Source organism: Thermobia domestica, chromosome 15 (assembly GCF_964235325.1).
Source record: "Thermobia domestica chromosome 15, izTheDome1.hap1.1, whole genome shotgun sequence".
Lineage (NCBI taxonomy): Eukaryota > Metazoa > Arthropoda > Insecta > Zygentoma > Lepismatidae > Thermobia > Thermobia domestica.
Genome location: NC_137468.1, coordinates 34,726,407 through 34,739,095, shown reverse-complemented (window position 1 = coordinate 34,739,095; position 12,689 = coordinate 34,726,407). Strand labels below are relative to the sequence as shown.

Sequence of the window (12,689 nt, the reverse complement as noted above, 5' to 3'; positions counted from 1 at the left end):
TCCACGAACACGGTGTTATTCATCACAAATTTATTTGCCCGGGAATCGAACCAAGGACCCTATACACCAGACGTAAGCGCTCTATCATTGAGCCGCCGTGCTTTTCCTGTCATCTTTCTGGTAAATGTGATTCTCTTCCTACCTTTCCGGGTGATTCCTATCATATATCTCTTCGTTCTGTAGTCTGCAGATGATAAATGCATTATTTTGTTAGTGTTCAAGTCTAGTGATCCATATGTAAAAAGAGGTAGAATACATTCATTAAAAATTTTACGTTTTATACATATTGTTAATAGACTTTTCAATATAAAGTTATTCCTTCCTAATGCACTCCAGTCTGCATGCATGTAATGCAGTTTTCAACATTTGTTAGTTTCGTCTTTAATGTTGCTATCCATGAATAAGTTTTGTACCTGGTAGATATATTCAAATAGACATTCTCTCCTTTTTAATCACGTATATTCAATGCTATCCTTGTCTTTTTAAAAACATTGTTGAACATCATTTTAGTTTTTTTTTTTTTTTTTCATATTAATTCCAAATCCGACTTTCTTGCTCTTCAATATCTTACACTTCTGAGTTGTTTGCGAAGGGAACAGTGCTATCAAGGAAACGAAGGTTTGTAAGATATTTTCCATTTACATTTGTCCCGCTATTATTGCCGTTGACTATGTATATAATCGGGAAATGAATATTTGTGGCAAATTTCGTATGAAAAAATTATAAATATGAAAATTAGAATGAATAAAACAAAATGTTGCTAAATGGACAAGGAAATTTTATTTTCGTTTTATTGTTCTTATTTACTGCTCTTTTGACATGAAATTTGCCATATACATGTCTTTGCCGATTATACACATATTAACATTGTAAGAAATACCGGGCGAACTCGTTATCAAATTGTATTCCTATAACATATTTATAGACATGCGACAATAATTTTGGACATGATTCTACATATGTTAGCCTTAAATATACAATTTTTGGTCACAATATTGATGAGTACAGAGATCAAAGATCAAAAATTGGCGAAAAAGCCATTTTATTTTAAATGTGGATTAAATATTGCAGTAAGAATGTCCTCTCTGCTGTTTTTTAAATCTTATACTGATACCAGAGCAAACATCCTGTAATGGTCTTCGGAAAATTTGGGAATGTGAACGCAACGCAAATAATGCAATAAATGCAATGCCAACTGTTACATGGGGCCGCGGTGGCTCAGTAGTAGAGCGTTCATCTCTGGTGCTTGGGGTCCCAGGTTCTATCCTAGCCCCCGCCAAGTGAACTTTGTGGTGGACAAACGCCGTGTGCGTGGTGTTACGACTGAAAACGTACTCAATACCTTCATAAACACTATACTATTGTGAGAGCACTCTATTCCACTTCAATAAGATTCACACATGTTCTGTATGGTTTTATTTCCCAATTAACTTCAAACAACAAAACTTTACAACTAACTGTAAACTAAAACTACATCCCTTTCAGATATATTTTAGTTCTTGACAAACTACAGGCATCTTTCCTCTGTCCTCCTGTCTCAAGAAAAAAAAAAAAAAAAAAACTCATCATCCAAAAACACCGTCCTTTCTTCTTTCTTTCCGTCTTCTCAGAGGATTCTACATCACTCCCACCTTTTGATGACCATCAAAACAAATTACTCTAAGTATCTCGACGGAACTTTCACTTTCCGACCACACCTCGTAGATAAATCACCAACTCGGCTGCTCTTCACCACAGGAGATGGTGACTCCACTGATTCCGCCACAGCATGTTCTGACTCCATTGGTTCCACCAGAGCATGTTCTGACTCCATTGGTACCCCCACAGGATGTTCTGCGTCGTTAACCAAATCCCCAGGCATCGATACCTCTAGTGGATACAGTATCTGCACCGGACGAACAAGGATCCCGGTTTCTGTTTTCACTTTCACCACTCTAACATGATCATCTTGACCCGGGAAGAAATCAACTACTCTCCCTAATGGCCAGTTAATCCTACGTTTTTCTTCAGTTTCAACCAAGACGACGTCACCCAACTTTATGTCCCTAGCATGCCCTTTCTCTCGTTGTCGCTGCACTAATAGTCCCAAATATTCAGTCCTGAATCTGTCCCTAAACCTCTTCTTCAGGTCTTGTAGTTTTCTGTACTTCTTTGTTAACTGAAAACTTCCAATGTCATCCAAATCTGGCACACCTGTTTCCCGATTATCTTGAAGAAACATGGCAGGTGTTAACGGCTGTAAATCATCATCATCTTCAGATAAGTAGGTCAAAGGCCGGGAATTCAAAACTGCTTCACAGTCACATAGTAAGGTCATCAGTTCCTGATAGTTCAATGATGCCCTCCCAAGCGTTTTCTTTAACAAGGATTTCAATGTTCGTATAATACGCTCCCACCAGCCACCCCACCAGGCCGCACTAGGTGGTATAAATTTCCACTGAATTCTCTTGATTGAGGACTCAACAGCTATTTCCTCCCACTTGATAGTGTGGAATAGATTACTAGCCCCCACAAAATTGGTCCCGTTATCACTGTAGATGATTTTAGGTCTTCCTCTTCTCGCTATGAATCTTCGTAAGGCCAACAAAAATTCACAAGTTGACAGAGCTAGAACCAATTCAAGATGAACAGCCCTATATACTGCACATGTAAACAACACTATCCAAGCCTTCGTGCCATCCTGCAGAATTAATGGTCCAGTTAAGTCCACTCCAGTGATTTCAAAAACTGAGGCATCTCTTACTCGATCTTCAGGTAAAGCAATTGGATTTACGGACATTTTCTTCGCATCATGTCTTCTACACCTAACACACTTGCGGATAACAGAACGCACTGTCTTTCTTGAGCGTAAAACCCAAAATCTTTCCCTCAGTTTGTTCAATAGAATCTGTGTTCCAGCGTGTAACATTTCCAAGTGTTCTTGCATTATCAACATATGCACCAACTTGTGGTCCGGTGGCAAAATAATAGGATATCTAAAATATTCATCATCATCTCTCCTTGATATCTTTGTTTTCACCCGTAGCAAACCATCACTGTCTTGAAAAGTAACCAGAGTCTTCAATCTTGTATCATTTGAACTGAAAGATTCCCTTTGAACAATGCGTAGTAACAACCTTTCTGCATTTGCTAATTCACCACTTGTTAACTCTTCTGAATATTTGTCCCCAGGATTCAAGCGACAGTTCTCTACGAACCTACAAATCCAGGAAACCATTCGCAAAACCTTCTCGTACGTTGAGAAATATCGTAGGTACCATTTCGTCTCGCACTTCACCAGCATTGAAACCGAAGTTTTCTTCATTTCACTGCTAACTTCAAATTCGTTCACCGTTGCATCCTTCACTGGCCAATCGGATTCTTCCATTTTCAACCAACCTGGACCCTCCCACCATCTGGAATTCAACAAAGTAGTAGCATCACAGCCTCTGCTTGGAAGATCTGCTGGATTGAATTCACCAGGGATGTGTCTCCAACAGGAGATGTCAGATATCGATCTTATTTCTCGAACTCGGTTTGCAACAAACACGCCCCAAGGTTCAACACGTTTGATCCAACTCAGAGCAGTAGTTGAATCCGTCCAATAACAAACAGGAATGTCCAATTCCAAACTATCAATAACTGTTCGAGCAAGTCGTGCACCGATACAACATGCCATTAGCTCGAGTCGTGGTATTGTAACCTTCTTCAGTGGCGCAACTCTAGATTTACTCGCTAGTAACTGAACTTCAACCTTTCCAGCACTTTCACTTCTTAAAAATATTACACACGCATAAGCGTATTGACAAGCGTCACAAAAGACATGCAAACTCCACGACTTTCTACACGGATCAGTTGTGAAGCGTCTGGTAACTTTTATCTCCTGTAACACTGTGATGTTTTTAGACCACTTCCGGAACTTCCGCGCAGTGTCTTCTGGAACTACCTCATCCCAACTAGCTTTCGCGTTATAACTTTCTTGTATTAGTAATTTAGGGATTAGTGTCATAGGTGACAAGAATCCAATCGGATCAAAAATCTTGTGCGCCGCAGAAAGAATGGACCTTCTGGTAACGGTCTCTTCAGTTTCGTCGAAACAGTGTAGATCACAGCTCAAAACATCTTTGCACTTTTCCCAAGCTAAGCCTAGTACCGGTATACTCTTTTCTTCCTGACTTTCTGCTTGTAAAACTGTATGCTCCCATCCTCGCAGGTCAAACTTTGCTTCAGCTAACAACTTAGTAGAATGTTCGATAAATATAACCAGTTCTGCCTCACTACTAACGGAAGTTACACAATTATCTACGTAAAACGACTGCTTCAGTCTGTCCGCAATTTCCTTATACATCGGAGGGGCATTGGTTAAAAGGTGGTTCAACACAGCTCCCAGGAGAAATGGACTACAATTCAAACCGAACACAACCCGATTGTGTCTGTATACTTTCTGTTTCTTGTTGGAGAAGTCCTCCCACCATAGGAATCTTAAAAAATCACGATCTCTTTCGTTTACCACTATTTGCAAAAAAGCTTTCTTTATGTCGGAGACAACCCCAATCTTTTTCTCTCTAAATCTCAATAATAAAGCTGGTATAAGTTCGACTAGATTTGGGCCTTTTTCCAAACAATCATTTAATGAAGGCGCACCTTTCACTTTACAAGAAGCATCAAACACTGGTCTGATTTTGGTTGTCGAATTCTCCTTAAACACAGCACGATGTGGTAAATAGTAACCTGGAGCCAAAACTTCATCTTTATGCACCTCTTCTATAATACCGTCCCTTTCCCATTCTTGAAAGACTGCATCGTACTCTTCATACTTCCTCTGTTGAACTAATTTCTCCGACACCGTCAGACATCTCTTTTCCGCAATGCTTAAATTATCAGGAAGCGATTGATGATATTCACTCCACGGCAAACTCACTTCGTACCTCCGTTCTTCATTGATCTTCACGGTTTTCTCGAAGTGCTCGATAACTTCCTGTTCCCGTTCTTTACGTGTTATACTCTGCACCGGGTCTGTGATTCCTAATGTATCTAACCTCCACAGATCAGCTATTGTTACGTTCTGTGTCAACAGTGAAGTAACACACATTGCTGACACCCCTTGGTAGTCTTCCTTGTGGGCAGGGATTTTCCCCATCACGACCCACCCTAGCTTCGTTTCCACAGCAACAAGACCTGAATCTAGTTTATGCACATTATTAGTTAACAATTGTCCGGCCATATCAGCTCCAATAAGTAGTTCAATTTCACTATCATCCCCACCAAAGTCTGTTAACCAGATCTTCTTCGCTTTTATTTCCTTTAACCACGGACCCCTTTTTAGACTTTGAATATTGTTGCAAATGATCGGTCTCTCCCAACACTTCTAGTTTTGTGGTAAAAGTTCCACAGACGGCACCCACACAGATTTCATAACGTTTGTGCTTTTCTTTATTTGAATGAACACCCCCAAACAGTATATGTACTAATGTTTCCTCCCCTTGTCGAACAAGACCAATTTCACGCGCGGTTCTTTCTAAAATATACGAACGCTGTGATCCCGTGTCAATCAACGCCCTTGTCTCACGTACTGTTCCATTTAGCAGTACGCTAACCTTAATCGTCTGTAATAGGTACTGTTCACTAGAATTTTGATTTTTTAAGGTACATGTGGCAGATTCTTTACCATTCCCAATTTTCTTATTACTTTGTACCGATAATTTATTGCACATAATCGCGAAATGTTTCCCCTTGCACTTGAAACATTTAATGTTCAATTCACACTCGCGCGCGTAGTGTTTTGGCTTGAAACACGAAAAACAACGTTCGTTCTTTATCAACAACTTTTTCTTTTCTTCCAGTGTTAAGTCTCGCGCTTTCACACAATTTTGTTCCGCATGCATTTCTTCACAGAACGCGCACCTTTTTCTGACCGGTACTTCTTGTTGATGGCTGGAAAACAGGTTGTTTGCAGTTGGAAATTTGTTTTCTGTAGAACTCGTTTTACTTCTAACCGTACTACCACTGCCTGCTAGCTTAAACCCTGCTTGTGCCAATCTGATCCTTTCCTCACCTTCCACTTCATTTCTTAAAAACACCAACAACTGGTTCATTTTCTCACTGTAAAAATTGGATCCATTTTCATTTGCATTGTCACTTCCGGTGTGTCTTAACCAAACACGTAACACATCCTTTGGTAAACACGACTCTACCAGAGGAAACAGCATCGCTGCGCACTTATCACTAGTCACTCCTATTGTTTCTAAGGACCGCAGGTGTGATTCCAGTTTATCATATAACGAAAATAACGGCGAACTTCCACTGTCCTTTTGCGCCGACACGTTCTGGATAACTAGTCCGAGTAACTCGCGCACGTAGTACTCCGTTAAAAGTTCTTCCCTTCCGAACCGTGTTTTTAAACTTTCAATCACTTTATCATAGTTTTCACCGGTAGGCGGGTAACTGGCTACAACATCCCAGGCCCTTGTACCTGTTACGATTGCCTGACGAAGGTATTGAAACTTGTCCTCTTTCTCTAACTCTTCGTCGTCATGTATACGTTTAAACTGGCTCCAAAAACTTAACCATTCATTAATTTCACCACCAAAACTCTTTAGTTCTAACTTTGGCAACTTCAGCTTTCTGCGTCCTGCAGTAGAACCTGCCTGGCTACCACTATTACTGCTTTTGTCCGTTTCGCGCCTTAGAAATTTGTCGTATTTCACGCGCACTTCATCCACTTTAGTTCGGTATTCTTCTATTGACCTGTATTCTACTTCGTACCGGATATCACAGTCCGCACCTGTATCACAAAGAATTTCACCTAAAATCTTTTCATCGAAAGTGGAAAGTTCGGTAAACAACCTTTCTAATTTCGTAACGTTTAGTTGTAGTGTTTCTTCATCTGGATCGTCCTTTTCAAACTCACCGATTAATAGTTCACAAGTTCTTATTAATGAAGCTCTTACAGGTTTCCTTCCAATAATTAACTTGTTCATTGTATCCATTATTTACAACTAATTCGAACAAACTAAAACTGGTCTCTTGTGCTCTCACAAACTACAAGTCACTGCTCCACGCTGTGGCGCCAGAAATGTTACGACTGAAAACGTACTCAATACCTTCATAAACACTATACTATTGTGAGAGCACTCTATTCCACTTCAATAAGATTCACACATGTTCTGTATGGTTTTATTTCCCAATTAACTTCAAACAACAAAACTTTACAACTAACTGTAAACTAAAACTACATCCCTTTCAGATATATTTTAGTTCTTGACAAACTACAGGCATCTTTCCTCTGTCCTCCTGTCTCAAGAAAAAAAAAAACTCATCATCCAAAAACACCGTCCTTTCTTCTTTCTTTCCGTCTTCTCAGAGGATTCTACACGTGGGTTATCTCGGGGTTCTCCCGTTTCCTCCCACTTTCTTCATTCCACCATTTCATTCATTACTCATCATCACCGTCTCCTTTAGCCTAACCGGCATAACCGTGGAACGTAAAACTCAAAGATTTCATTTTCCCACTGTTACATATTAAACTGCAAATTTTGCCTTGCGTAGACGAAGTAAGTACGGAATGAGACCTCAGACTTGATATAATTCCTACATCTTCTGCTTTTAATATTAATCCACATAAAACAAAGTAGGTGTAAATGACAATCGAAATTTATTTACATAATGGTGCTATGATGCTTCTAAGACTGGAAAAGTACCGAAATGGAATAAAACTTAGTCTACAAAGCAAGTTACCTTTGTTTTCTCATAACCAACTCATGTCTTTTCTACTATTCTTTTTTTTGGGGGGGAGGCGAAAAAGTTGTAAATTAGGGGGATTACGCTCAAGAACTTCGGGGGAATGGATACCTCTGGAACAAAGATAGTAATATATATAGGGTGGAGTGTTTTTTGAATGAATTTACTGTCCGAAAATATGTTCGATATGTGTTCTAATTCCTTTATTGAGACCATAAATACTAATAACTGTAACCACTTCCACTGTCAATATTGATCTTTATCAGTATCTAGAGGGAGGAAGATTGCTAGTTCTCTCGTGACTACACGCGCTGTAATACAAAATAGTATAAAGCTATTATCTATGGTTAAAAAAAAACTAGCTTCATCAAAATTCTCTGTCCCTCCGTTTGCTCTCTAAGAAATTAAAGGTCATCACTATATAAGGAAAAACTATAAAAAAAAATTGATAGAATTAGTTTCTTGTATAAAAATTTAGTTTGTGAAAATATCGTTTCCAGTTTTAAGATCGACTTTTATTGAGTAAAAACTGTAGAAGATAGAGATACATTTTTGATATGGATTTAGCACTTCAAGAGTAGATTCCATTTCTCCCCTTATCCGCCTGTTGAAACCAGAACTGCTAAATACATCAGCTCTCGTTAAAATATTGAACCAATAATTTCGGAGTCTTCCGTAAATTCACATCGAGAACCCATACTCATTTGTTTTTGTGTACAGTCCATATCACCCAGGTATCATCTCTATTTTTAGGTTCGAGTATCTGGCAGCACTTGCCTCTGCAAATATGGCTCCTATTACGAGGTCGGAAGACGAGTTAGGTAGAAAATGGGATCGATGTGTAACTGATAGCATAATTAAAACAGGTAAGTTGTAAAGTTCATTGCGTTACAGAACTCAGAGTTCCACTTAATTAGTATAAAAAATGCGAACTATAACCGAACACTGGGTGTTTGGTTATTTATCTCTAGAAGGCGATTGTAGTCTGCTGTGGACGACACGGTATGCTGCATAAACAAACTGCCTGCACTGTTCAAAGTTGTCTTGAATTTACTTCTTGCTACAGAACAGGATTTTTACTCCGAATCAGCATTTAGAATAGTTGCATACTGAAGTGGTTTCTATTTGTGAATTAACATAATGATTATTCAGCAATTTCTGATTTTGATCCCGGTATCCTAACGGGCCTATACCTGATATGTACAATTTAGATTCAATAAAAGCTCAGTTGTTGCTTTTATTTAACTAACTTACTGCATACATAATATCTTGTCGTGCAGTCGGAGTTTAGAATACATGAATTCATCAGTTAAATAATTCTTTCATCGACGAAATATACTCCTAGTCCTTATGAATTACTTATGAGAGGAGTTGCATTTCTGGGTTCATAATCGCTTTAGGAGGTTTGACTGTTACTGCTATGGCTATAAATACAGCGTAAGGATATATGCCATAAAGAACAGTGCAAAAACACGAACCAACCCGTGCTAGATGTCCTGTAAAAGCAAGAATTGTATCTAATTTGCGTAAGAACGATATCAGTTGGCCCGCGCGGGGTGCATCGGTAGGGAGTAGTCAAGTTAGTAGCGATGAGTATGTGTTTAATTGAAGGTAGCATACTGCGTCCGTATGCTTTATGCGTCTAACAGCTTTCGGATACTTGTATCGCTACGGATCATGGCCTAATATAGTGTGTTCAGAGAACATTCAATTCATCATGGCTTGCTTGTGGACTATTACGTAGTTAAAAGCGTATATGTTGATTACTTACACATCCATTTTGGGAATAACATTGGATATTTCTTCTGTAAATTTTGCAAGTTTATGGTTCCCTAAAATAGGACAGCATCTATTCTATGATCAATATGTTCGAACACAGGGTCAGCTTTCCTTTTGCGTTTCAGTTGCTTTATCTCCAGTACTGTATATTCCCTAGACATTATTCTAGGCATTTTAAATGTCCAAAATGGTTTTAAAGAAATATTTCCCCGAAAATTAATTGGATTCGTTAAGATTTGCACTAGCGTTGTATATTTTGAATCATTTCAACGTGACGTATTAAAATTCTTCTCCGTTGCTAAGTGACAAATGTGCATGGTCCCAGATTCGATTCACAGTGGAGGATCCTTGCCTTGGATACAAACCCGAGCAATAGTTCCAATGGAAATGTAATATATCCTAGTGCTGATTCTGTCTCATCACCGAGGCTATATGTGAAATGAACCTACAGATTAATGTGGGATGAGGTCCTTGGTAGTTTAGTGGTTGAGCGCTCGTGTCTGGAGTCTCCGGCTCGACTGCATCTCGTGAAATGGTCTTTGTGGCGGAAAAGTATCCTGTGTGTGCGTTTTCTTCCCTTTCCTCTCCCTTTATTCATTCCAGTGTTTCCTTGATTATTACTATCATTGTATTGCTTAACTTGGAGCATTGCGTGGGACATTAAACAAAAATCGAAAAAGACTAAATCACTTAGAAGGGAATTGGATTTAGGTGAGCTTCGACTAGGAATCGGTCCCGGGTTCGATTCGCGATGGGAGCACTCGGTCGAAAAAGTGTAAAAATCTTTTTCAAACCAGCCATCCATAATGAGGTTTACCTGGTATTTCCTCATTCACGTCAGGCAAATGCCGGATAGTAGCTACCTAATAGGTCTCAGGTCGTTTCCTTCCCTTTCCCTGGATAATGTGCTCACCTAGGGACGTCATACGTAAAGGACTAAATGGGTATAGATGCCGCAAGTCCAGAAATCTAAATAAAAAAGAAAAGGGGGAATCAAACCCGTGCCTTAGCCATGAAATCAGGTATATTATTTTGCAGTTAACTGCAAGGCCACCGTTTCAAATAGCTCTCTTAAAAATGTTTACTGTACTATATTTCAGTAGCGTTTGGTAACACTACATTGCCTCCATTTGGAACAGGTAAAGTCAGGGAGATGGGGCATCGAAAATATATGCGTATAAATTCTCCTTTTTGCAAATTATATTTATTTCATTTTGGAAAATATTTCCAGTGGGTGATATGACATTAGTCGTACTGCATTCAGTTGAAGTCGAGGGTTATCAGTAAAATCACTTACGTAGAAATTGAAAAATGAAATGAAATGAAATATAGAAGTTTTACGTCCAACGATTATGCCGGTCAGGCTAAAGGAGACGGTGATGATGAGAGATAAGTGAAATGGTGGAATGAAGAAAGTGGGAGGAAACGGGAGAACCCCGAGAAAACCGACGAGCACGGTGTTTGTCCACCACAAAGTCCACACGGCGCGAGCTGGGATCGAACTAGGGACCCCAAGCACCGGAGGTGAACGCTCTACCACTGAGCCACCGCGCCCCCTCGTAGAAATTGAAATTCCGTCAGAAGTCATTTCTCTAATCCTTAATAATAAATTTTCACTACAGTTTCCTTGTATTGCGTAAATTAACGGAGCCACAAAGTGACAACGAAACGACTTAGCTAACATAACAAGGTCATTACAAGTTAGTTTGCATGTGATTGGTTGCGGGGAGAGCAGAGCTGGGAACCGCTCTGGAGTGTGTTTGTAAGAGCTGGCGCATTAACGATGGTTATTATGTGCCTAAACGAAGGGTTGATTATATATGTGAAATGAAGGCATTTTTTTAATTATTTGCACTTTTCAGTTCATCATCACAAGTCTAAAGTATGCTTCTATAATTAGATGTTCCGAAAACTAAGAGGGCTTCCACTAAGTAATGGAGATGGCAAGGTTCTAGAAGACAGGCCTCCTCCAAGTTCACCACCGGAGGCTAAGTTAGATGAATGACGACAAAGTTAACTATTTTAAACTATTGTATTAACTAACCAAAATACCATTTGCAGAGAAGGATTTCTTCCAATGTGCATTTTAAAATGAGTGAAGGAAAAGAGCACCCCCCCCCCTCGTCGTACAACCTCGAAACGTATATTTTTTTTAGGATATATGTTGTTAGCAGAAATCATTCAATGCAACTGAAATTTGTGTTAATTTCGAATAATTTATTTTGTCGTAATTCGTTCAACTTGCCCTGAAAAACAAAAGTAACCAGGAACACCAATAACATCAGACAATACAAAACAATATACTCATTGCAAACAAATGAATTTCAAAGAACAACACACTGTAAATAATGTTAATAGTAAACACTAAATTTAAATATCTAAATGGAGTGTACTACTTTCTTTTTTGCCGGTCCCTAACATTTATCCCTATCTTTTGCGAGTCCGCGAGTATCGAAAAGTTGAAAAATACTGTTGTAAGTGATGATCGCTTATTATCTTCTTTCATTTAATTGACACACAAATTTCTAATTTAGCGAATTTTTCTTTTCAGGAGCTGGATTAGGTCTAGGCATAGTTTTCTCACTGGTGCTGTTTCGACGTAAGTATTCTAAATATACTACATTCATTAGTATTTTAAGAATCTAGAATTCAAGGGTGATTAGATATATGGAATTCATAAGCTACAAAGTTCATATACAGGGTTAGCATAAATGATTCAATCATTTTGAAAAGGCTATATTTTCACAAGTACAGGGTGCGGCACGTAAAACCGGCCCGTAAAGTGAACACATAAAATGAAATGTAATGTATTGAATATGATTAACTACAACACATAAATGAAATGTAATGTATTGAATATGACTACTCACCTTCACAGCAGCCTTCACAGCAGGTGCTGAAAGTGTCCTCCGCCCACTTCAACACACATGTGAGCACGATTGAGGAGATTCATATATACCCTTGTCAGTTCTTGTGTTGTAATGCTATTTGGTGACATCCTGGATCCTGGTCTTGAGTTCTTCAATTGTGTGTGGATTTGTTTCGTATACTCTTCCCTTTAACAGTCCTCATAAGTAAAAGTCACTCGTGGACAAGTCTGGTGACCGAGGAGGCCACAAGCCTGCAGGTCAGGCTCCTTCAGTTCTTGCACAACACTTATCCGGTACGGTTTTAACTTCAGTCCCCTTAAA

At 39.1% G+C, this 12,689-nt stretch overlaps 3 protein-coding genes across 3 annotated transcripts in view; 1 reads left to right on the top strand and 2 right to left on the bottom strand.

Annotated features, from left to right (window-relative positions):
• Nucleotides 1-1,654: 1,654 nt before the first annotated feature.
• Nucleotides 1,655-5,203, bottom strand: LOC145671458 (uncharacterized). The gene has a single exon (XM_081740648.1). It carries the CDS (start codon nucleotides 5,201-5,203, stop codon nucleotides 1,655-1,657), a length of 3,549 nt encoding a protein of 1,182 aa, XP_081596774.1.
• Nucleotides 5,204-5,234: 31 nt separating this feature from the next.
• Nucleotides 5,235-6,968, bottom strand: LOC145671457 (uncharacterized). Its single transcript, XM_081740646.1, has one exon. The coding sequence runs from the start codon at nucleotides 6,966-6,968 to the stop codon at nucleotides 5,235-5,237; it is 1,734 nt and encodes a 577-aa protein (XP_081596772.1).
• A 1,463-nt stretch (nucleotides 6,969-8,431) lies between these two features.
• Nucleotides 8,432-12,689, top strand: part of LOC145670970 (MICOS complex subunit Mic10-like) — a 30,553-nt gene continuing 26,295 nt past the window's right edge. The window contains exons 1-2 of the mRNA XM_081739568.1: nucleotides 8,432-8,585; nucleotides 12,050-12,097. Coding sequence (XP_081595694.1) covers nucleotides 8,507-8,585; nucleotides 12,050-12,097 — 127 coding nt within the window. The 5' untranslated portion in view covers nucleotides 8,432-8,506. The remainder of the gene's footprint in view (nucleotides 8,586-12,049; nucleotides 12,098-12,689) is intronic.